At 37.2% G+C, this 26,817-nt stretch overlaps 1 protein-coding gene across 5 annotated transcripts in view; it reads right to left on the reverse strand.

Annotated features, from left to right (window-relative positions):
• The window catches only part of TTBK2 (tau tubulin kinase 2), a 175,525-nt gene that overhangs the window by 97,745 nt on the left and 50,963 nt on the right, over positions 1 to 26,817 (reverse strand). The window contains exons 2-3 of one of the 5 annotated variants that reach the window (XM_017516320.2): positions 11,982 to 12,035; positions 6,107 to 9,204 (exon numbers count right to left, since the gene is read on the reverse strand). The exons of 3 other annotated variants lie outside the window; for them this stretch is intronic. In XM_017516320.2, coding sequence (XP_017371809.1) covers positions 6,107 to 6,116 — 10 coding nt within the window. In that variant the 5' untranslated portion in view covers positions 6,117 to 9,204; positions 11,982 to 12,035. The remainder of the gene's footprint in view (positions 1 to 6,106; positions 9,205 to 11,981; positions 12,036 to 26,817) is intronic. One more of the 5 variants, XM_037734171.1, reaches the window with a different exon arrangement.

A 26,817-nucleotide genomic window follows, 5' to 3' on the forward strand; every position in this document is an offset into this window, starting at 1 on the left:
TTTAAATGATCCTAAAGCAGGTAGGGCATGGATAGATATTTGAAAACTACTGCAGGGTAATGAGAAGTAACAAAAAGATTTTAAGATAAAGAATAACATACTAAACACTGTGGTGGTAATGAGGAGGGCAGACTACAAAGGGGAGTCTAGTAGAGAAGCTCACTCTGGGGACAGTTACAATAGCCAGGAGAAAGAATACGGGGATTAGAGAAAGATAAAAAAAGATAAATCTGACCGATACTAAAGATGGAGTTTTTTTACTAGAATTGGTAAAATTAAGTGAAAAGTTGTGCCAAAGTAAGAGAATACAGTAGGTTGTATAGATTTTAAGGAATATTAAAATGCTGACTTTGAGGACAATCAATTGAGTTCAATAGACATTGTAAGTTCAGGCCTGCTGCGGAGACCAAAAGGCAGAGCTCCAGATGCATTAGTGAGGAACCATTAGTTCATGGACAATAGATGGAAGATTGACAAGTGAAAGAATAAAATATAAGAAGAAACTTAAGCACATAATTTGGAAAATGTAACATTATTATTATTTTTAAGACAGGGTCTCATTATCTTACCAAGGCTGGTGTCAAACTCTGGGCTCAAGCAATCCTCCCACCTCAACCTCCCAAAGTGCTGGGATTATAGGCGTGATCCAACATGCCCACTCTAGAAAATCCAACATTCAAAGCATGAGGGAAAACGAAAGTCCCTCAAGGAAATAGAGCAATAGCCTGAAAGATTGGAGGAAACCGAGAGAGGGGTATCACACAAAACCAAGGGAGAAGAACATTTCATGAAGATGGAAGTGGACACTGACAAGTATACAGAAAGGCTGAGAAGTACTAATATAAACAGGAAGTCATTAGTGAGTCAAGGGGCAGAAGGCAGTTTATAATGGGTTAAAGAGTAAATGGAATATGAAATATGAGGGCAGACAGCCTTTGAAGGAGCTTGCTTGAAAGTAAGGAACAGTAACAGGCCAAAGCTTGAAGATGAAGATTTGGCAGACTGATGAAACACTCAGAAAAAAAATTTGCCTCCTAACTGACTTCAAATATAAATATGACTAAGACTCAGCAAAGCCAGGTGCAGTGGCTTCACCTATAATCCCAGCTACTTGGGAGGCTAAGGTGGGAGGATTGCTTGAGGCCAGGAGTTTGAGACCAGCCTGGGCAACACAGCAAGACCCCTTCCCTTAAAAAAAAAAAAAAAAAAAAGACTCATTTTTTCACACCTGTGTTATCTATCAGTTACAACATTGCTCTTTCATTCTCTATGTTTTTGTTTAAAAAGGGGGTTATAAGCTAGCAAGAATGGGTACAATGGAGAATACAATTTAAAAAAAAATATTCTTGGCCAGGGGCAGTGTACACAGTACATGTTGACCACTTAAAATATTTTACATATATTTGCAAAACTGTGTTATCTATTATCTATCCTGTCATAAGAATGAAAGGATAAAATGATGGTCAATTAGCAACTTACTCTTGTCCTCAGCTTCAAAGAAACAATAAAAAATAAGTTACATAGTGTTTTCCTTGTATTACCCATTCCCTAAGACTCTCCTTTTCTATCATGTAACATTTAAATACAGTATCTCTAGTAAGACATTTCAATTATCTAAAAGTAAAACACCATGTGGAGGCCAAAACAACTCCATCTTGGATACTAATCTGCCATATTGACTTTCAATTAACCCCAGTTCCAGGAAAGCCTCTAAGAGGTCCAGTTTATCTACTGTTCCTTGTGTAAGAGCACATACTTACCACAAATCCTGCCCTTATGACAAAAAAAAAAAAAAAAAAAACCTTGACATAATTATACTTCAATTGTCCTACACATCCCCCTTGAAGCACGTATACCTCAAGGGGATACATACGGTATTTAAGTCCTGGGTGTGGGTGACAATAGTGTGGGACTCCACCATCTTGTCTTGCTACTGCCTGAGCCATAGACATGGCTGCTGCTTCTAAGACTCAAATATTTCTTTCTGAGGAACTGGATATTTCAGCCACTGTCTTTGGCCTCTCAGCTTCCTTAGACTTGAGGCAAGTTTGCACTGACCTACCCACTGTGGAACAGATCATATTAAATCCAACTCCTGTTAGAATGCTTCTTTTAAAATTGAACTCCAAAGTTATACCAAAACAAAATTTATCTTCATACTAAAACCACCTTACTTTTAAAAAGAAAAAAATGTAGAAATTAAATAAACTGTAGATCCATTTACTGAATAATCAAAACACAAAGCCAGCAGCAAATATTCTAGGATTCATAAGTACATCTTCATTGCTTTTATGAGTTCTTATTTATACTTCATGGCATAGTGTGTTACTGCTCTTCCATTTTACACATATATGCAAATAATGAAACTACTAAATAAAGTTAGTTCAATAAAAATATACAAATTTTTGGAAGCACAAAGGAACTTCAATTAAATTGGAACAGTAATTCTTCACTACCACTTATAGCAAGTGTTAAAACTTTTATAATAACTACACAGTGAAGTATCACTCCATGAGTACAGGGACCTTATCTATCTTGTTCTGGTACTGAAAACACTTTTGCAAAAACTGTAACAGTGAGAGACATCTAACATAGCTGACTCCATCTTGCTTTTAACCTCATAAGCTAACTGCTTTTGCTCATCCTGACACACAGGCCAAGCTGACTATGGGAGGAACTTAGTTTACAGTTCCAACTTTAAAGCAAGGATGATAAAAGCCCTTTCTCAAAATTAACTCTTTGGGGACAGAAACTGCCATTGTAAAACTAATGAAAGACCACAAACAGAATTATGGTAGGGATCTGAATTCTGTTAAGGTTTAGGTATTGTTAATAATAACTTGTCATTGTTTCCTAATTTGCCTTTTTGTAACTGCCTACTACTCAGGAGTCACCAGCTGGTGGTTATAAGATTTGCAACTTCTCAATTGCCCCTACTGATAACATCGCTATTGTGAAACCTAAGACTGGTGTTTGAGGTATTTTTCAGACTTTGCAGTGGACCAACTGACACCACCCAGGTGTCCTTCACCCAGGAAATGACTCAGCACATGAAGACAGTTTAAATATTCCTGTGATTTCATCCCCAACTCAACCAATCAGCAGTGCCCATTCCCTATCCCCCTGACTACCAACCTATCCTCAAAAACCCTACTCGCCAAATTCTTGGGAAGGAAGATTTGAGAAATATCACACATCATCGTCACTGAGCCACACTGCAATTATTAAACTCTCTGCTGCAACAACCATCTCACAGCTTGGCCTATGTGTAGGGATATGCTTTTTCTGTGCAGCAGGCAAGAAACTTGCTAGGCTGTAACAGTACCTGGCAAAATACCCAGTAAAGACTGGGTTTTGTGGTTAAATGCTCAATCAATATGTATAAATAAATGAATAGAAGTAATAATAGCTAATAAAATGTGCATAATATGGGCCAGACGCACTGGCTCATGCCTATAATCCTAACACTTTGGAAAGCTGAGGTGAAGGATTGCTCGAGTCCAGAAGTTACCATCCTGGACAACATGGCAAGGCCCGATCCCTACAACAAACACAAAAATTAGCCAGGTGTGGGGACACATGCCTATAGTTCCAACTATTCAGGAAGCTGCGGTGGAAGGCTCCTGGCTGAGCCTGGGAGGTCAAGGCTGCAATGAGCAGTGATCATGCCACTGACTCCTGCCTCGGTGACAGAGTGAGACCCTGTCTCAAAATAACTAAATAAATAAATAAGCAAGCATAATATGCACACACAATATGCAAGCATCTTATGCCAGGCTCTATACTAAGCATGCTACATGCATTTAATCCCGCCAATAATACAAGTATTATTATATTCTCCATTTCTCAAATACGGAAATAGAGGCTTAGGGAGGTTACTTTGTCCAAAATTAAAACCAGAACATGATGAAGCAGTTTAATTCCAGAGCCTTTGCTCTTAACCAGTATGCCTGGAAATGACAGAAACAGATTTTCAACTCCAGTAACATCTTGTCAATAATTATTTAAAAGGGGAAAAAAAAACTGTGACAGAACAAAAAAAGGACGACCTATTATATGCCAAGTACTAAACTAGGCACTAGAAATACAAGATAAATTAAGTAAGATCCATGTCCTCAAAGAGTTCACAGTCAAGATATGTAAACAAAAAAATGTAATACAGTATGAGTTCTAAATTATAAACTGCTATGGATATAAAGAAGATTCAAAAATTGGGCTCATGAGACTTCACATGCACATTAAATCACTAGATTTTACATATTTATGAGAAGAGTATTCTAAAAGAAGGGTCACCCACAAAATCATAAAGGATTTAAGTACATGTGATAGATAACTAATAGAGTTAACAGGCTAGGGGGCTTGATAAGAGTGAAGGTGGGCTAAGGTGGGGAATATGAGGACACAAGAAAAGTGTACTAAAACTTTATATGCCACTGTGGTATACAATTGTCCCTTGGTATCCATGAGGGACTGGTTTCAAGACCTTCCTTGGATACCAAAGTCAACCAATGCTCAAATCTCTGATATAAAAAGGGGTACTTGGTGGGCGCAGTGGCTCACGCCTGTAATCCCAGCACTTTGAGAGGCTGAGGTGGGTGGATCACCTGTGGTCAGGAGTTTGAGACCAGCCTGGCCAACCCTGTGAAACCCTGTCTCTACTAGAAGTACAAAAATTAGTTGGATGTGGTGGGAGGTGCCTGTAATTCCAGCTACCTGGGAGGCTGAGGCAAAAGAATCACTTGAACCTAGAAGGCGGAGGTTGCAGTGAGCAGACATCGCCCCACTGCACTCCAGTCTAGGCAACAGAGGGAGACTCTGTCTCGAAAAAAAAAAAAAGAGGAAAAAAATGGGTACTATTTCCACATAATCTATGCACACCTCCCATATACAGTCAGGCTTCACTTAACAATAGGAACATATTCTGAGAAATGCATCCTTGGGTGATTCAGTCACTGTGCGAACATCACAGGGTGTGCTTACAAAAACCTAGATGGTATAGGCTACTATATGCCTAGGCTATATGGTATAGCCTGTTGCTCCTAGGCTACAAACCTGTATGACATGTCACTGTACTACATACTGTAGACAGTTATAACACAATGGTAAGTATTTATGTGCTGTACCCTAAAAACACAGCATTATAATCTCATGGGACCACTGTCACTGAACAAAATGCTGTTGTGTGATGCATGACTATATTTTAAATAATCTCCAGATTACTTATGATACCTACTACAACATAAATGTTCTGTAAATAGTTGCCATATTGATTGTTTAGTAAAAAATAATAGAAAAAAAAGTCTATATGTTTAGTACAGAGGCAATATATATATATATTTTTTGAGACAAAGTCTTGTTCTGTCACCCAGGCTGGAGTGCAGTGGTGCAATCTCATCTCACTGCAACCTCCGCCTCCCCGGTTCAAAGAATTCTCGTGCTTCAGCCTCCCAAGAAGTGGGGATTACAGGCATGTACCACCATGCCTGGCTGATTTTTGTATTTTTAGTAGAGACAGAGTTTCACCATGAAGGCAGGCTGGTCTCGAACTCCTGATCTCAAATAATCCACCCACGTCAGCCTCCCAAAGGGCTGAGATTACAGGTGTGAGCCACTGTGCCCGGCCATTTTCCTAAGATTTTCAATCTGTGGTTGACTGCATCCACAAATGTGGAATGCATGGATGTGGAACTCACTGACAGGAACAGCCAACTATAATATGAAATAAATTTAGTCTCTGTCCCTCCTACTTGTTACCTAGTTTCTAAAATCTGTGGAATTTTCTGAGTGATAGAAATATCTTTTGTTATTTATGACTCTTTTGATAACACCTGAGTTTATGTTAGTCACATAACTGTGGGAAGCCCCTGTATAATCAGATGGGACCAGTCACCAGAAAGACTAAGTGCTTAGAAGAGAGAGCTGGAACTTTCAGTCTTACCCACCAACTTCAAGGAAACGTGAGTGGAAAGGGTAGAGATTAACCTCTATAAAGACTCTTGAACAATGAGATTTATGAGCTTCTGGTTTGCTGAATGAGTGGAAGCGCTGGGAGGGTGGCCTACCCAGAGAGGGCACAGAAGCTCCCCCCAACTCCCCAATATCTTACCCTTATCCATCTCTTCATCCAGCTGTTCATCTGTATCCTTTGCAATATGTAAACATGTTTCCCTGAGTTCTGTGAGTCATTCTAGCACATTAATCAAACCCAAGGCGGAGGGGGGGATCAAGGGAGCCCCAATCAGCAGCCAGTCAGTCAGCACAGTTTAAGCCATTCTAATGGTGTGCAGTGGTATCTCACTGTGCATTCTCCTAATGTTTAGTTATGTTAAACATCTCATGAACTCATTTTACACTCTATTTCTTCTTTTAAGTACCTGTAAAAGCTTATTAAATATTTTTAATTAAACTGTTATCTTATTGTTGAGTTTTCAGAGCGCTTTATGCATTCTGAAAATAAGTCCTTTACAGGTGATTTGCAAATATTTTTCTTCCACCTTGTAACTTGTCTTTCATTTTCTTCATAATGTCTTTTGCAAGCAAAGTTTTTAACCTAATGAAATCCAAATTATCAATCTTTTTATTTTATGAATCATGCTTTTGTTGTCATCTGACAAGCTTCTTGCCTAAACTCAAGTTACAAAGATCTTCTCCATGTTTTCTTCTAAAAGTTTTACAGCTTTATCTCTCACATTCAGATGAGTGATACACCTTAAGTAAATTTTTGTATGTGTGTGGTTTAGGCAGAGGTTCATTATTTTTTTATAAGGATGCCCAATAGTTCCAACACCAAGACTGTTCATTTTCCACTGAATTGCCTTTGCAACTTTGTAGATTATTATTGGCCTTCTTTGTATGGGTTAGCCTATGTCCAAAAACTATTTTATTTCATTTGATCTATATGTCTATGCCTTTGCCAATACCACTGTCTTGATTATCCTAGTTCTGTACTAAGTTTTAAAATCATATAGTTTGATTTTTCTTTTTTTTTGCTTATATTTTATATTTTTAGACAGGATCTCACTCTGTCACCTAGGTTGTAGTACTGTGGCACAATCATAGTGCACTCAAACTCCTGGACTCTGGCAATCCTCCCATTTCAGCCTCCCAAACAGCAGAGGACTATAGGCATGTACCACCACGTTGAGCCTTTTTTTTTTTTTTTTAAATTAGTTTGTAGAGATGGTGATCTCACTATGCATTTTTTAATTGACTGAAATTATATATATTTATTGTATAAACATGATGCTTTGAAGACATGTATACGCTGTGGAATGGCTCAATCAAACTAACAGCATGCCTCACAAACACAACATTTCTAATGAGAAGAACATTTAAAGTCTATTCTCTATGTAGTTTAATTTTTTTCCAACATTATTCTTCTTTTCCAACATCGTTTTTGCTACTCTAGGTCCTTTGCCTTTCAATATTAACTTCAGAATCAGCTTCTCTATAACTACAAAAAGTACTACTGGGATTTTTATTATTATTTCATTAAATCTATAAATCAATTTGGGGAGAATCAATATCTTTACTATAGTGAACCTTCCAATTCATGAATATGGTATGCCTCTCCATTTATTTAAATCTTCTTGTATTTCTTTAATCAGGGTTTTATAAAGTTTTCAGCATAAAACTCCTGCATATACTTTGTTGCATTTATAACCTACATATTTCATTTTTTCAGAGCTATTGAAATTTTCAAAAAATTCAGTTCTCAATTGTTCATTTCTAGTACACGGAAATATGGTTGCTTTTTGTGGCCTGATCTTGTATCGCTTGCTAAACTCATTTATTTTAGGAAGTTTTTATAGATTATTGGGATTTTCTATATTGACAAATCATGTCATCCACAAACAGGAACAGTTTTATTTACTCCTTTTAAGTCTGTATGTCATTATTTCTTTATATATCTTTGCTGCATCAAACTCAGTCTCTTCTTATTCTGGGTTGCTGATGACACAAATGTTAGATGTTTTGGTATTACTCATAGGTCACTGAGGCTCTATTTATTCTTTTACATGTTTTTCCTTTGTTGTTCAGGTTAGATCATTTCTATTGATCTGTTTTCAAGTTCAGTGACTCTTTCATCTACCATGTCCATTCTGCTATTGAATACATTGAGTTTTTTATGTCTGTTATTGCACATCCTGGGTCTAAATGTTCCATTTCATTGTTCTTAATATATTCTATTCCCTTGCTAAGACTGTCTGTCTTCCTGCTCATTCCTGGAGCAAAGTCTTAATCTGATTTAAAGTCTCTTTGATATAATTTTAATATCTGTATGATCCTGGCATTGGTATCTATATTCTATCTTTTTCTACGTGAGTTCAGATGTTTCCGATTCTTTTTAAGCAGGGTGATTCTAGGTTGTATTCTAGACATTTTGAATATTATATCATGAGACTCTAGGTCTTATTCAAGTCCCACCATGAATATTGGTATTTTTGCTTTAGCCAGTCATTGGCCCAGTTGAGTTCATGCTTCAAGTTCTGACCAGCCTTCTGTAGGTTGTATTTCTAATGACAGTTCAGTTTGCAAAACTTTTGCAGTTATATTTAATGTGTTCCATAAGTAACCCCACATAATTTCCAGTTTGGGATGTAGGTAGTGGTCTATTCCATAATTCAATTCTCAAAGTCCATATATGCTGTTTAGGATCAGACCTATGCATGCACAGCTTGGAGGTCAGCTCAAGAGTCCACAAGCAACTTTAGGTGGTCAGTTTCCCAAGTTCCTCCCTCTTCTACAATCTTTCATTTCACTGGGGCTCCCCTTTTCCAGTCTTCCAGTAGAACTCTGGGGTTTTATTAACAGCACTCTGCAGAGTGCTTTCCATGACTGTGCTCACATCAGGCAAGGGCAACAGCAAAGGGAGAAAAAAAGCAGTTAGGGATTTGCCCAACTTTTTTCAGACCACAGCTCCTCCAATCTGAGAGGAAGAATTCTCTCTATTTTAGGCTCTTGCCTGCCCCCATTAAGGCCACTGCAGCCACTATCAAGAACTGTTTTGAGGCCTGGGTATAAGAGAATAAAGAAAATAAAAAAAGAGAGAAAGATGTAGGATTTCCATGCTTTCTCTGGGCATTAGGAGACCCCTTTCCTCCTCCTTGAGTCAGAACTAGAAGGCTTCTCTTGATGCATTTTCTGTCCATGTCAATGCTCACTTCCAAGTTCCAGGATACATTAAATTCAGGCTGGGGCATACTGGAAGAAAAAAATGGCAAACTCACTGCTGGTTCAATGGTACTTTCAATTCTGGTCTTCTTCCACAGTCTGTCCCTACAATTTACTTTTCAGAATCCTCAAATAGCCACTTTAAGAATTTTGCCCAGGTTTTTAGCAGCATTCAAGTAGGAGAGACATGAAGTGTGCTTATGCCATCTTATCTGGAACCAGAACCTGGACTACAGTTTTTGGTAACAAACTTTGTAGAACTGATTATTTTAAACTACTTGTATGACGTTGATTTTTAAAAATTAAAAATAAATCCTGTAATTATCTTATTGAGGCAGAGGGAAAAAGCAAGTTAGCAGAATCACATTTTTTTAAAAGCATATATACCTTTGGACATTACATGTATGCAAAAAAAAAGTGAAGTTCTTAATTGCACTTTGCTTCATGTCTTTGAATCTTGTTTTACCTGTGGATTTTTATAAATATTAGGACTACTATATGTTTTTTAAAAGAAGGAAAAAAAAAGCAGGTATTATCCAAAGTGTGAGAAAAAGGAAGCAGTTTGCAGGTGAGAGCCTGTAAGCCTTAAGAAACTGAAAACACTTCAGGATGACTGGCACTCTGGGTATAAGCTCAACATTTTCTATAAAAGAAGCAGAAGAAGCAGGCAAAGGTCAGTTCCATGTTTTGTATGCCATGTTAAGGTATGTGGACTTCATATGAGAAAAAGAAGACTATAAACAGTTTTTAGCAAAGGTTGGGGAGTGAAACAACTGTTTGGTATGTCTGAAGGATCACTCTTGCTGCAAAACATTAAGGTGAATAGAAAATGAACCTAAGTGACTGAATTGAAGGGACACATTGAGTTGAAGAACAGCATATATAGTTTGATTCCATATGTTGTTGGGGAAGGAGGATAAGGGAGATTTTATATATGCATATATATGTAAACAGATTATATATATTATGTTAGACATATGATTTTATATATGTGCGTGTATATATATCTACACGCTGATTACATAGAGTTGATTATAATATGCATAGAACATTTCCGGAAAATACACAGGAAACTGGTAACAAGTGGTTAACCGTGGAGAAGAAAGTGAGGGGCTTAAAGGAAACTTACTTCTCACTTTATTCTGTTGTGCTGATTTTTAAGTTTCTTACTGTGACCATTTACACTCTTAAAAAGGTTTATTAGTGAAATGGAAGGAGGCTTTATGCATGAACTGGATATCAGTTATCTATGAATTATATTAAAACAAGATAAAGTATGAATGAGTCTAACATTCAGTAGCACTGTTCTACCATAGCCTTAGCACTCAAACACTACTATAGATCTCCCCACACATAAGATATTACCAACTGTTTTTATTAAATGAAGTTTTACTCTGTCACCCAGGCTGGAGTACAGTGATGCGATCTTGGCTCACTGCAACATTCACATCCTGGGTTCAAGCAATTCTCCTAGCTCAGCCTCCGAAGTATCTGAACTACAGGTGTGCGCCAGCACATCCAGCTAATTTTTGTACTGTTAGTAGATACAGTGTTTCACTACGTTGGCCAGACTTGTCTCGAACTCCTGACCTCAAGTGATCCCACCTCAGCCTCCCAAAGTGCTGGGATTATAGGCATGGCCACAGCGCCCAGCCATTACCAGCTATGTATACATTAAGTTCACAACATAAAATAGCTTTTAATTACATTACAATATAATGGGTATAAAGGGATAAAGTAAAATATCTTCTCCTTCCCTAAACCCTCTGATTCTAATCACCTCAGGGGCTTCCTGAGTTATATGTGATTCTAAATGTTCTTTATATATTTATATATAGAGATAGCATATTTTTATATACTTTATATATTTATATATCAATTTATATAGAGATCATACATAAATATGTACATACGTTTTTAGGAAAATACACATATATTCTATTCCATTTCAAGGAAATAGACCTCTCCTCCTTAAAATAATATGTGTCATTTTTCTAAACAAAAGCAGAGTTAATGAATAAATGAATCCCCAAGCCTACAGATAATGTTACATCTTCCAAGGAGAAAAATGTTAAAATGAACATACTCAACAGGTGAAGTTCTCAGAGACCTCCATACCCCCTTTGATGGAACAATGAACATCAGCAAGGACAAGCAAAAATGCACAGGATAAAATAAGCAAAAGAGTAAATTATATGTTTACATAAGGTTAAAGGATATAATGAAGGGTAAGGATGTATCTCTAATTTTTCAGGTCCCAGTATGTAACTATTTTGCTCTCCCACAAAAGGTCCCTGTGGAGCAATTTTCGGTCTTCTATACTGGATAAACCAGCAGTCTAATCCACAAATTACATATTTCTTCTATTCTTATGACTGGGAAAAAGGAGTAGTCATACTTTGCAGCAGTAGCTGGAGACTTCAAGCAGGGAAGGTGTAACAGGTGCAGCTGCTCTCCTGTAATAGTAACCCTCCTTCCCAACTCTCAGCTTGTGCTCTGCAGCCTAAAAGGCAAAAATAAAATCCAGGACCAACATTTCAGCGTAAAAAAGAAAAAAATCCCTGAAAATCAAAACAAAATCATTTCCTCTTCATGACCTATAAGGAAAAATGTAGTTTTTCCTGTGTTTATACGAGGCAAGACAAATTAATTCCCAAATATCTCACCTGAGAACAAGCTTGTTTTGTTATCAAACAATGACATTTATTCTACATTTTTTTTTTTCAGTATTAGTTGCACCTCCACTCACTTTAGGGGACATAAAGGAGAAAAATTTAAAATAATTAAATAATCCTTCAATGAATTACCTTTTCATCCAAGGGAATAAACAGAAAAACATCAGTTCTACTCAGGTTGGTGCACTGAAAAATGAAAAAGTACAAGAGATAATGCTGATCACTCACAGCATAAAGTAAGGAGCTAAAATGGGACAGAAGAGCCAAACAATTTCTATTCAATCACTGACTTAAGTAGTGATTTTTAAATATAATCATCTTCATCAGATTGAACATACTATGAAGAGAACACACATAAGAATAAATGAGCATGCCTGTAATCCCAGCTATTCGGGAGGCTGAGGCAGAAGAATCATACGAACCCAGGAGGTAGAGGTTGCAGGGAGCCGAGATGGCACCACTGCACTCCAGCCTGGGCAATAGTTTGAGACTCCATCCCCCCTCCAAAAAAAAAAAAAAGAATGACAAATCAGATCTATGGAATATTTTTACTTATTTATTTACTTAGACGCAGGGTATCACTCTGTCACCCAGATTAGAATGCAGTGGCATAATTATGGCTCACTGGAGCCTTGACCTCCTGGGCTCAAGTAATCCTCCCACCTTGGCCTCCTACGTAGCTGGGTTCACAGGCACACATCATGATACTTGGCTTTTTTTTTTTTTTTTTTTTNGTTTCTCACTATGTTGCTCAGGCTGATCTCATACTCCTGGCCTCAAGTGATCCTCCTGCCTTGGCTTCCCAACGTGCTAGGATTATAGGCATGAGCCACAGAATACTTTTAAAAGAAAAAGATTTTGTTGTGTTCAAGTAAATATTTACATACCAATTAGAAGCCAGAAAACAATGTATAGACTTTTAAAGATCCTAAGAAGACTTCCTTTGATAAAACGATACACTGTATTAAGTATAATTACAGCAAGTCCTCTTTTAATGTCATTGAGAGGTGCTTTTAGTAAAACAACATGTAACATAATTTGGTCCTCAAAAACCCTTATTGAGTTCAAAGTCATTTTGTCATAACATTGGTGAGGAAAAAGAATTGGTTTTGTATTCATCGTTTCACTTTGCAGTTTCCAACTACCTACTGAGACTTAACTGAGGACTTACTATAATAGGAATTTTACAATATTCTGAATTCCTAAAACATTAGACCAAACTATATGCAAGAGTTTAAAAAGAAAAACAAAGAAAACCTCAATTCCTTAAACCAAATGAAAATTTTCTGGAAGATCCAGGGGACTGTCCTCCATTATAACAAGGAATTGAATCTTTATTATGACACGGTCTTGGGACTCTGAGCCCTAGTCATTCCAAAGGTGAGTAACAACAAGTATTTATAGCACTTTTTGGCAAATTATTCCAGAACCTCAAAATTTATTTTTCTTACTCATAAAAAAATCAACAATAAAGTTTATGAAGTAAATAACCAGAAACGGAAGAGGTATGTTATCCTATCTTCCCACATCAATTTACAAATGTATGCTATCACTGAAATGAAGAAACGCTGTGCTATTATTTTGTCAGTATGCATAATATAAAAGTTTAAATATACATAATATCTGCCTTTTAAGAGGCCTGCAATTTAAAAGAGAATACAAATTTATTTATTTATTTATTTATTTTTGAGACAGATTCTCACACTCTTGTCACCCAGGCTGGAGAGCAATGGCACAATCTTGGCTCACTGCAACCTCTGGCCTCTTGGGTTCAAGTGATTCTCCTGCCTCAGCCTCCTGAAAATTTAAAATTTCTTAAGTACCACACCACAAGTTGAAAAGTACACAAGATAATAAACAAGGTAAAATACAGTCCTTATTAAAACGTATCGAGAGAAGTGTGTTTGCCCAATAGCAATTAGTACCCTAGTGGTCATATCGTAGTCTCAATTGTTTCCCAATATAAGGAAACACATTTACTAGGAGAAACAGGGTTCCTGATTCTGAATATGGCATAGAAAAAGTTTACCGAAAATCTGAAATACTCTGCTGTGCCAAAAAACAAGGATGACATCAAAGAATATTGAAGTTATACAAGAAGAACACAGAAACCAATGTGAAAGGGCTTCTACTAGTCAAAGATAGGAAATTTTAGTTTCAAAAGGATAATGACTTAAATGGTTTAAAATAAAATATAGAAAAAAGTGTTAAGTTCATAATGATACTCAAAACAAAAAACAAATCACCGGTCATATAAGAGCACAACTTATTATTCTGAAAATTGATCAATAAGAGAAGAAAACTCCTATACTAACTATATTTCAGGGGAAACAAATGATAGAATAACATTCTACTCTGTAGAATAATTTCAGTTAATGAATTTATTTATTTATTTATTATTATTTTTTTTTCACCCAAGATGGAGTCTTGCTCTGTCACCAGGCCTGGAGTACAGTGGCACGATCTTGGCTCACTGTAACATACACTTCCTGGGTTCAAGCAATTCTCCTGCCTCAGCGTCCCCGGTAGCTGGGATTACAGGCATGCATCACCACACCTGGCTAATTTTTGCATTTTTAGTAGAGATGGGGTTTCACCATGTTGGCCAGGCCGGTCTCAAACTCCTGACCTTGTGATATGCCTGCCTCGGCCTCCCAAAGTACTGGGATTACAGGTGTGACCCACCGCACCCAGCCAGTTAAGGAATTTAGAAGGAATCAGAGAATTAGGAAAACCACCATTTTGCAACCCCTAATGAAAACAATGAATCTAGGTGATGTATTCTTCCCAAAAATAACAGCAGGAATCTCACTAAGCCTCTAGATCTAATTAGGAGTTCGCAAAAAATAAGGATGGAACAACATGTTAAAAGACACACAAGGATGCAATCAGCCATATCCAGATTTTAGACTATTTTATCAAACTAAGAATTTCATTCCTTCAACAAATAAATGGAAAGGCAAAGGAAAAAAAAAGCAGGGAAGAGCAAACTGTGACATTACAACAAAATATACAGCAATGTGCCTGCCTTGTATATTAATCCTAATTTGAACAAAGCCAACTGTAAAATGATATTTTTGAGATAATGAGATAAATTAACTACTGGATAAATGAGAGGGTATTATAAAGTAACGGTTAATTTTGTTAGGATTTTAATACTATTGTGTTCACATTATTAAGAAAGGTATTATTTCAGGAGGCCAAGGCAAAGATATCATTTCAGGCCAGGAGTTCAAGCTCTCAACATAGTGAGACCTTGTCTCTACTTTAAAAAATATATTTTTATGAAAAAAGAAAAAGAAAGAAAAGAATCCCCTACTGTAAATTGCAGACTTCAGTTAATAAAAATCTAAGACCGGGTGCGGTGGCTCTCACCTGTAATCCCAACACTTTGGATGGCCCAGGCAGGCGGATCTCCTGAGGTCGGAGTTCGAGATCAGCCTGGCCAACATGGCAAAACCCTGTCTCTACTAAAAATACAAAAATCAGCCGGATGTGGTGGCACACACGTGTAATCTTAGGTATTCAAGAGGCTGAAGGAGGGGAATTGCTTGAACCTGGAGGACGGAGGTTGCAGTGAGCCAAGATCAGGCCACTGAACTCCAGCCCGGGCAACAGGGTGAAACTCTGTCTCAGAAAACAAAAGCAAAAACAAACAGACAAAAAAAAAAACCTATCAATATTGGTTCATCAATTGTAACAACTGTATCACAAGAATGCAAGGTGTTAATAATAGTAAACACTGGATAGGGAGTCTGTACACAGAAACTTTACATTTTCTACTCAATTTTGTGTAAACCTAAAACAGTTCTAAAAAGTAAAGTCCAGGTCCAGATACAGTGCCTCGCGCCTATATTCTCACCACTTTTGGAGGCCAAGACAAGAAGACTGCGTGAGGCCCAGAGTTCAAGACCAGCCTGGGCAAAATAGCAAAACTCCATCTCTACAAAATTCTTTTTAAAAAAATTAGTTGGGCATAGTGCCATGCACCTGAAGTCCCAGTTTCTCAAGAGGCTGAGACAGAAGTATTGCCTGAGCCCAAGAGTTCAAGGTTGCAGTTAGCCATAATTGTGCCACTGTACTCCAGCCTAAGCAACAGAATGAGAACATGTCTAAAAAAAGAAAAAGAAAGTCCATTAATTAAAAAAGGAAAATCTGAGAACACGGGTTTCCTCTCCAATGAGTCTCCATCCAATCCATTCTTAAAACTGGTCACCTAAGGAAATTCTACAACCTGTTATTTCACTTTTCAAAATACAGATACCACACATTTCCCTAATGCTTAACACAGCTACTTCTAATTCATTCTTACATAAAAACTTTCATACACTTCTTTTTTTTTTTTTTTTTTTTGTGGCAATGGATAAATGGCCAAAACTTTCTATGCTTTAGTAAGTACAAGTTAATGGGGCCAGGCTCAGGGGCTCACATTTGTAATCCCAGTACTCTGGGAGGCCAAGGCAGGTGGATCCCCTGAGGTCACAAGTTCAAGACCAGCTTGTCCAACATGGTGAAATTCTGTCCCTACTAAAAATACAAAAATTAGCCAGGCATGGTGGCACAAGCCTGTAGTCCCAGCTACTAGGGAGGCTGAGGCAGGAGGATCACTTGAACCCAGGAGGCAGAGGTTGCAGTGAGCCGAGACTACGCTCCAGCCTGGGTGACAAAACAAGACCCTGTCTCAAAACTGAAACAAAAACAAAACAAAACAAAAAACAAGTTAATGGATTCACAAAATCATCAATCATCAATGAAGCTCTCACAGGCAAAGTAATGTCTGCCAAATTTTCATAAATCAAACACCCCATACCCCAACTTCACACATTCTCTTACTAGGAACTAGGAACACAAATCTATAAAACAAAGTAGATTTATCTATAAAGAATATTTTCATTACAAAAACAAAGGAGCCCCCATTTGTTAGACAGAGATACATACTCAAAAAATTATATGATGGCTACAATTTTTTTAAAGTACTCCAGAAATGTGGAGAAAAAATGTATTAGGAATAGTATATATTTGCAACAATATTGGCCAAAATGCTAATACTTATTAAGACTGAGCTTTGAATACATGAATGTTTCATTATATAATTCTATTTTGGTGTTTAAATTTTTCATAATAAAAAATTAGGGGAAGGGACTTCCAGTTCCACAAGTGAGGCACATGGAAGCTGCCACACCATTCTATCAACAAGTATAAAGCCGAACAAGTGAAAAAATCAACTCTTCTTAGAGCAAACTGTTGCCACCAAAATTGGAAAGAGAGATGGGCGAACACAGAGAGTCATGACATACAAGAGCAGAAACATCCACAGGAACCACTGCCAGAGTAGAAAACCCTGAATCGCAACTGACAGGTTGCTGGAGGCTAGGTGTCAACAAGTCCAAGACTTTAAAATTTCAGGGGTACCTAGGCATAGGTATGCTCTCTGAAATTTACAGAACTATTAGACAGAAATCATGCTTTTGTGAGTTTTACCTTTAGGAGTTGGACTAATTTTTCACAGCATATATAGGAGAAAAATTCCCTCATGCTTCCAGTAGGGGGAAGAGAAAAGGAACCATTTTAAAATATGCCACAACATTCTGTTCTTCCTAACAAGGTCTACCCTCAGGAGAAACAAGTTAACTACACCTAACCTGTTGGAGTTTGTTTTATTTATTTATTTTTTATTTTAATTTTTTTTATTTTTTCAAGCAGGGTGTCATTTTGTTGCCCAGGCTGGAGTGCAGTGGCACAATCATAGCTCACTGCAGCCTTGACCTTCGGGGCTCAAGTGATCTTCTCACCTCCCAGCCTTCTGAGTAGCTGGGACTCAGATGCATACCACCATGCCCAGATAATTTTTTGTATTTTTTGTAGAAGCGGGATTTCACCACATTGCCCAGGCTGATCTCAATCTCCTGTGCTCAAGCAATCTGTCCAACTCAGCCTCCCAAAGTGTTGGAATTACAGGCATTAGCCACCATGACTGGCCTGGGGTTTTATTGAAGCTTAATTGATCTGAAGGAGAGGAAATATCCAAATGCAACCCATTCTAACCATCCTGTCCCACCCAATGGGGTGTGGGAGGACTAGAAGCACTTATAAAGTTCATAGTCCAGAGGTAAAGGCACACTAAAATACTGAGAACAAATCATAGGACTATGGAATGCTTCCCCTCTCTCCCCTTCTTACCACGTTACTAAGAGTCTATTTTTAGCAGTTGTTTTATGCAGTACATTATGTATAGCTATCAAGAAAAATATGCAAGGAACACTAGAAGGCAAAAAAACACAATTTGAATAGAAAAAGCAAATATCAGAGCCAAACATGGCAGAGATGTTGAAATAATCAGATCAGGAATTTAAAACAACATTGAATAATATGCTCAGGGCTCTAATGGATAAAGTTGACACCATGCAAGAAGAGGTAGGTAATGTAAGCAGAGATGAAAATCCTAAGAAAGAACCAAAGGGAAACACAAGAACACTGTAATAGAAATGATGAAAGCCTTTTACGGGCTTGTGAATAGACTGGACACAGCTGAGAAAAAAAAAAGTATCTAAGCTTGAGGATATATCTACACAAATCTCCAAAAGAGAAAATCAAAGAGGACAAAGACAGACAAAGAAAGAAAACAAACAACAAAACAAAAGAGAGGATTAAGGGACAACTATAAAAGATGTAACAAATACATACACAATGGGAACACCACAAGGGAAAGAGAGAAAGCAACAGATAACTACATGAATCAATGACTAAGAATTTCCCCAAGTTAATGTGAAACACCAAACCAGAGATCCAGGAAATTCAGAAAACCCCAGGTGAGATAAATGCAAAAAAAAAAAAAAAAAAAAAAAGCCAAAAACCTACATCTACACATATTATTTTAAACCATCAAAGATAAAGAAACGCTTTTGACTCCAAAGGAGCAGTTTGGAAAAATGAAAAAATTCCGAATGAAGCTAGAGGGGAAAGAAAAACAAGTCTTACCTATAGAGGAACAACAAAAAAATTAGCCAGGCACAGTAGCTCATCCCTGTATCCCAACACTTTGCGAAGTCAAGGTGGGAGGATCACTTGAGCCCAGAAGTTCAAGACCAGCCTAGGCAATAGTGAAACCCAATCTCCACAAAGATTAAACATTAGCTTTGTATTCTTTCTTTCTTCCTTTTTTTTTTTTTCCCAGAGACAGAGTTTCACTCTTATTGCCCAGGCTGGAGTACAATGGCGGATCTTGGCTCACTGCAACCTCTGCCTCCCAGGTGCAAGCAATTCTCCTGCCTCAGCTTCCTGAGTGGCTTGGATTACGGTTGCATGCCACCATGCCTGGCTAACTTTTTTGTATCTTTTTGTAGAGATGGCGTTTCACCATGTTGGCCAGGCTGGTATTGAACTCCTGACCTCAGGTGATCCACCCACCTTGGCCTCCAAAGTGCTGGGATTATAGGCCTGAGCCCCTGCACCCAGCCTAAAGCTGGGTTTTCTTATATCAGATAAAACAGAATTTAATCTAACAACCATCAAGAAGGGCAAAGAAGGGCATTACATAATGATAACGGTTTCAATGCAGTAACACTTAACTATCCTAAATATATATGCACCCAACAATGAAACATCCAAATTCATAAAACAAGTTCTTCTTGACCTATGAAGTGAATAACAAAGACGCTAATAGTGGGAGACTTCAACACCCCATTGACAGCATTAGACAAATCATCAAGGCAGAAAACTAACAAAGAAATTTGGGACTATTGATTTGATCTAATAGACATCTGAAGAATACTCCACCTAATAACCACAGAATATACATTCTTCTTATCTGAACATGGAACATATTCTAAGACTTACCACATCCTAGGTCATAAAGCAAGTCTCAATAAATTAAAAAAATCAAAACCTAGCACTCTGAGACCACAGTGCAATAAAAATAGAAATCAATTCCACAAAGATCCATCAAAACTATAAAAATACATGAAAATTAACCTGTTCCTGAATAACTCGTGTGAAAAATGAAATTAAGCAGGAAATTTAAAAATTCATTGAAATTAATGAAAACAGAGACACAACTTACCAAAATATTTGGGTTGCAGTTAAAGCAATAAGAAAGTTTACGGCACTAAATGCCTTATTCAAGAAGTCAGAAACATCTTAAATTAACAATCTAACATCTTGCCTAGAAGAAATAGAAAAAAAAAAAGAACTAATCCCAAAGCTAGCAAAATAAAATAACTAACTAAAATCAGACAAGATTCGAACAAAACTGAGACACAAAAATCCATACAAACGATCAATGAAATAAAGAGCTAATTTGTTGAAAGAATAAACAAGATTGATAGGCCACTAGCTAGATTACCGAAAGGGGGAAAAAAAAAGAGTAAATCCAAAAAAGCACAATCAGAAATAACAAGGATGACAACTGATCCCGTAGAAATACAAAAGATCCTCAGAGATTATTATGAACACCTCTAAGCACACACATTAGAAAATCTAGAGGAAATGAATACATTCCTGGAAACACACAAACTCTTAAGATTAAACCAGGAAGAAAGGGAAAACCTGAACAGACCAACAACAAGATTCAAAATTCAATCAGTAATAAAAAACCTATCAACAAAAAAATCCTCTGCACCAGACCGATTCACAGCCCAATTCTACCAGCTGCACAAATAACTGATACCAATCCTACTGAAACTATTTTTTTTTAAATGAGGATGAGTGGCTCCTCCCTAACTCATTCTATGAAGCCTGCACTACCCGGATACTAAAATTTTAGAGAAATACAACAAAAAGAGAAAACTTCAGGCCAATATCCCTGATGAACACAGACACAAAAATCCTCAACACAATAGTAGCAAACCGAATCCAGCATCACATCCAAAAGTTAATCACCGAGATCAAGTAGGCTTTATTCCTGGGATGCACTGTTGGTTCAATACATGCAAATCAATAAACGTGATTCACCACATAGATGAAATAAAAAACAAAAACCATATAGTCATCTCAATAGATGCAGAAAATTTTTTTCAATAAAATCCAACATCCCTTCATGATAAAAACCCTCAACAGACTAGGTATCAAAAGAACATATCTCAAAACAACACATCTATGGCTGGGCACAGTGGCTCATTCCTGTAATCTCAGCACTTTGGGAGGCCAAGGCGGGCAGATCACCTGAGGTAGGGAGTTTGAGACCAGCCTGACCAACATGAAGAAACCCTGTCTCCACTAAAAATACAAATTAGCTGAGCATGGTGGCACATGCCTGTAATCCCAGCTACTCGGGAGGCTGAGGCAGGAGAATTGCTTAAATCCGGAAGGTGGAGGCTGCAGTGAGCTGAGAATGCACCACAGCGCCCCAACCTGGGAAAAAAGTGCAAAACTCCATCTCAAAAATAAAAATAAAAATAACGGCCATCTATGACAAACCCACAGCCAACATCATACTGAATGAGCAAAAGCTAGAATAATTTCCCATGAGAACTGGAATAAGACAAGGATGCCCACTCTCACCACTCCTATTCAACATAGTATTGGAAATCCTAGCAAGAGGAATCAGGAAACAGAAAGAAATAAAAAGCATCCAAATAGGAAAAGAAGTCAAACTATCTCTCTTTGCTAACAACATGATTCTATACCTAGAAAGCCCTAAAGATTCCACCAAAAGGCTCCTAGAACTGACAAACAACTTCAATGAAGTTTCAGGATACAAAACTAACGTACAAAAATCAGTAGCATTTCTATATACTAATAATGTTGTAGCTGAGAGTCAAATCAAGAACATAAGCGCATATAAAATAGCCACCAAAAAAGAACAAAAAATAATGAAACACCTAGGAATACAGCTAACCAAGGAGGTAAAAGATCTCTGCAAGGAGAACTATAAAACATTGCTGAAAGAAATTAGAGATGACATAAATAAATGTTAAAACATTCCATGCTCATGGATTGGAAGAATCAGTATTGTTAAAATGGCCATACTACCCAAAGCAATTTACAGATTCAACACTATTCCTATCAAACTACCAAAGTAACTTTCCACAGAATTAGAAAAAACAATTCTAAAATTCATATGGAACCAAAAAAGAACTCAAACATCCAAAGTAGTTGTAAGCAAAATAGAACAAAGTATCACATCACCCAACTTCAAACTATACTATAAAGCAACTATAACCAAAAACAGCACAGCACTGGCACAAAAAAGACATTGGACAAATGGAACAGGTTAGAGAACACAGAAATAAAACTGCACACCCATAAACATCTGATCTTTGAGAAAAGTCAACAAAAGTTAAGAAATGGGGAAAGGTTTCCCTATTCAATAAATGGTGCTGGGATAACTTGCTAGCTATATGCAAAAGATTGAAACTAGACTCCTATCTTGCTCCACATACAAAAATTAACTCAAGATGAATTAAAGACTTACTGTAAGAACTCAAAGTAAAAAGTCCTAGAAGAAAACCTAGGATATACCTTTCCTGACATTGGCCTTGGCAAAGGCTTTTTGGCTAAGTCCCCAGAAGCAACTGTAACAATAACAAAACTTGACAGGTAGGATCCATTTGAACTAAAGAAACCACCATGACAGATTACTACAAACAAATCTATGCCCATAAACCAGTAAACCTGGAAGAAATAGATAAATTACAGGACACTTGCATCCACCCAAGCCTAAACCAGGAAGAAGTCCAAACCCTGAACAGACCAATAACAAGGTCTGAAGTTGAGGCAGCAATTAATAGCCTACCAACCAAAAGAAGCCCAGGACCAGATGGGTTCACAGCCGAAATATACCAGAAATACAAAGAGGACCTGGTACCACTCCTTCTGAAACTATTCCAAACAATACAAAAAGATGGAATCCTTTCTGAATCATTTTATGAGACCAACATCATCTTAATACCAAAACCCGGCAGAGACTCAACAAAAAAAGAAAATTTCAGGCCAATATCCATGATGAACATAGATGCAAAAATCTTCAATAAAATACTGGCAAACTGATTACAACAGCACATCAAAAACCTTATCCATCACCATCGAGTAGGTTTCATCACCGGGATGCAAGGCTGGTTGAACATACCCAAGTCTGTGAACGTAATTCACCACATAAACAGAACCAAAGACAAAAACCACATGATTATCTCAATTGATGCAGAGAAGGCCTTTGACAAAATTCAAAAGCCATTTATGCTAAAAACTCTCAATAAACTAGGTATTGATGTAACATATCTCAAAATAGTAAAGCTATTTACAACAAACCCACAGCCAATATCATACTCAATGGGCAAAAACTGGAAGCATTCCCTTTGGAATCTCGCACTAGACAAGGATGCCATCTTTGATCACTCTTATTCAATATAATATTGGAAGTTCTAGCCAGAGCAGTCAGGCAAGAAAAACAAATAAAGTGTATTCAATTAGGAAAGGGAGAAGTCAAATTGTCTCTATTTGCAGACGACATGATTATATATTTAGAAGACCCCATCATCTCAGCCCAAATTCTCCTGAAACTGATAAGCAACTTCAGCAAAGTCTCAGGATACAAAATCAATGTGCAGAAGTCACAAGCATTCCTATATACCCATAACAGACTTAAAGAGAACCATATCAAGAACGAACTGCCATTCACAATTGCTACAAAGAGAATAAAATACCTAGGAATGCAACTAACAAAGAATGTAAAGGACCTCTTCAAGGAGAACTACAAACCACTGCTCAAGGAAGTAAGAGAGGACACAGATGGAGAAACATTCCATGCTCATGGTTAGGAAGAATCAATATCATGAAAATGGCCATACTGCCCAAAGTTATTTACAGATTCAATGCTATCCCCATCAAGCTACCAATGACCTTCTTCACAGAACTGGAAAAAACCACCTTAAACTTCATATGGAACCAAAAGAGAGCCTGCATAGCCAAGTCAATTCTAGGCAAAAAGAACAAAGCGGGAGGCATCACACTACCTGACTTCAAACTATACTACAAGGTTACAGTAATCAAAACAGCATGGTACTGGTACCAAAACAGAGACCAATGGAACAGAACAGAGGCCTTGGATGCAACACCACACATCTGCAACCATCTGATCTTTGACAAACCAGACAAAAACAAGCAATGGGGAAAGGATTCCCTGTTTAATAAATGGTGTTGGGAAAACTGGCTAGCCATGTGCAGAAAGCAGAAACTGGACCCATTCCTGACACCTTATACTAAAATTAACTCCAGATGGATTAAAGACTTAAACATAAGACCTAACACCATGAAAAACTTGAAGAAAATCTAGGCAAAACTGTTCAGGACATAGGCACAGGCAAGGACTTCATGACTAAAATACCAAAAGCATTGGCAACAAAAGCCAAAACAGACCAATGAGACCTAATTAAACTCCAGAGCTTCTGCACAGCAAAAGAAATAACGATTAGAGTGAATCGGCAACCAACAGAATGGGAAAAAAGTTTTGCATTCTCCCCATCTGACAAAGGGCTAAAATTCAGAATCTACAAAGAACTAAAACAGATTTACAAGAAAAAAACAAGCCCATTCAAAAATGGGCGAAGGATATGAACAGACACTTTTCAAAAGAAGACATACATGAGGTCAACAAACATATGAAAAAATGCTCATCATCACTGGCCATTAGAGAAATGCAAATCAAAATTACATTGAGATATCATCTCATGCCAGTTAGAATGGTGATTTAAAAATCGGGAGACAACAGATGCTGGAGAAGATGTGGAGAAATAGGAATACTTCTACACTGTTGGTGGGAGTGTAAATTAGTTCAACCATTGTGGAAGACAGTGTGGTGATTCCTCAAGGACCTAGAAATAGAAATTCCATTTGACCCAGCAATCCCATTACTGGGTATATATCCAAAGGATTATAAATCGTTCTATTATAAGGACACATGCACACGAATGTTCATCGCGGCATTGTTTACAATAACAAAGACTTGGAACCAACCCAAATGCCCATCGATGATAGACTGGACAGGGAAAATGTGGCACATATACACCATGCAATACTATGCAGCCATCAAAAATGATGAGTTTGTGTCCTTTGTAGGGACATGGATGAACCTGGAAACCATCATTCTCAGCAAACTGACACAAGAACAGAAAATCAAACACCGCATGTTCTCACTCAGAGGCGGGTGTTGAACAATGAGAACACATGGACACAGGGAGGGGAGCATCACACACTGGAGTCTGTGGGGAGAAATAGGGCAGGGATAGAGGGATAGTCTGTGGGGAGTTGGGGAGGGATAACATGAGGAGAAATGCCAGATATAGGTGATAGGGAGGAAGGCAGCAAACCACACTGCCATGTGTGTACCTGTGCAACAATCATGCATGTTCTTCACATGTACCCCAAAACCTAAAACACAATAAAACATATATATATATATATATATATACACACACACACACACACACACACACACACACACACACACACATAAAAGAACTCACAAAGCAAAAGAAACTACCAACAGAGGAAACAGACAACCTACAGAATGGGAGAAATTATTTGCAAACTATGTATTCTACAAAGATCTAATATTCAGAATTTATAAGAAACTTAAACAAATGAACAAATACAAAAATCACCCTATTTTAAAACAGGCAAAGTGAAATATTAAGGAGTTAGAAGGAAAAACCCACCAACCTAGATTCTGCACCCCACAAAATTATCCTTCAAAAGTGAAGGAGAAATAGACTTTCTCAGACAAAAACTGGGGTAATTTTTTGGCCATAAACTTCTCTTGCAAAACATGTTAAAAGTTCTTTGGAGAGAAAGAAAATAATACAGGGCAGAAACCCAGATCTGCATTGAAGAAGGAAAAAGTGTAGGCAACATAACAAATTATTCTTTTTTTTTATGCTTAATTGATCTAATAGATAACAGTTTGCTCAAAACAACAGCAACATTCATTCTTCCTCTCCTTCACTTTTTCTTTCTTTTTTTTTATTCTTTCTCTTTCTTCCTTTCTCTCTTTCTTAAAATAAATAAATAAATAAATAACTTCTAAGAATAAAAACAAAAACAAAAACAGGTAGGCCTCTAATGTGAGTGACTAATCCTCTTACATACTGCTTAAATCAGAGAACTGTTGCACAAGAACTGAAAGAAAAAAAAAAATATATATATATATATATATATATATATATATATAAAACATACTAAATTTTTAACTATTCTTTTCTCAAATATTAAACAAAGGCTCACTAAATCTAATCACAAGACCAGTCATCAGTGCTTTGTTTGTCAAATAGTTTAGGTTCATAAGCTTTGATCTTTGGGACATATGCTTAGAAAAATAATAATAATAATAATGGTTACAGTCTCACTATGTGTTCTATCGTATGTGTGTGTTTTTAAAATTTCTTTCACCCATTAAAAAAAAAAAAACAATAGCAACAATATATTGAATTATGTATGCTTATGTATTTATTTTGTGCATATAAATACATATATATGTGCTTATGTATGCTAAATATATATGACTGACTACAATGATATGAAGGACAGGAAGGAGACATTAGGATCATTTTATTACAATGAAATACCTTTACATTATCTTTGAAGTGGTATAGTGTTATTTGAAAGTGGACTTGGATTAGTTATAAATCTGTATTGCAAAATCTAGAGCAACCACTAAAAAGAGTAAAAACAGAAGTATAATGGATATGTTAAGAAAGGAGAGAAGGCCAGGCATGGTGGCTCACGCCTGTAATCCAGCACTTTGGGAGGCTGAAGCAGATGAATTACTGGAGGTCAGGAGTTCGAGACCAGTCTGGCCAAAATGGTGAAACCTCATGTGTACTAAAAATACAAATAATTAGTTGGGCATGGCACGCACCTGTAATCCCCACTACTTGGGAGGCTAAGGCAGGAGAATCGCTTGAACCAAGGAGGCAGAGGTTGCAATGAGCTGAGACTGCACCACCAAGCTCCAGCCTGGGTGACAGAGCAAGACTCC

The sequence above is a fragment of the Cebus imitator genome, unplaced genomic scaffold, assembly GCF_001604975.1.
Source record: "Cebus imitator isolate Cc_AM_T3 unplaced genomic scaffold, Cebus_imitator-1.0 Scaffold579, whole genome shotgun sequence".
Taxonomy (NCBI): domain Eukaryota; kingdom Metazoa; phylum Chordata; class Mammalia; order Primates; family Cebidae; genus Cebus; species Cebus imitator.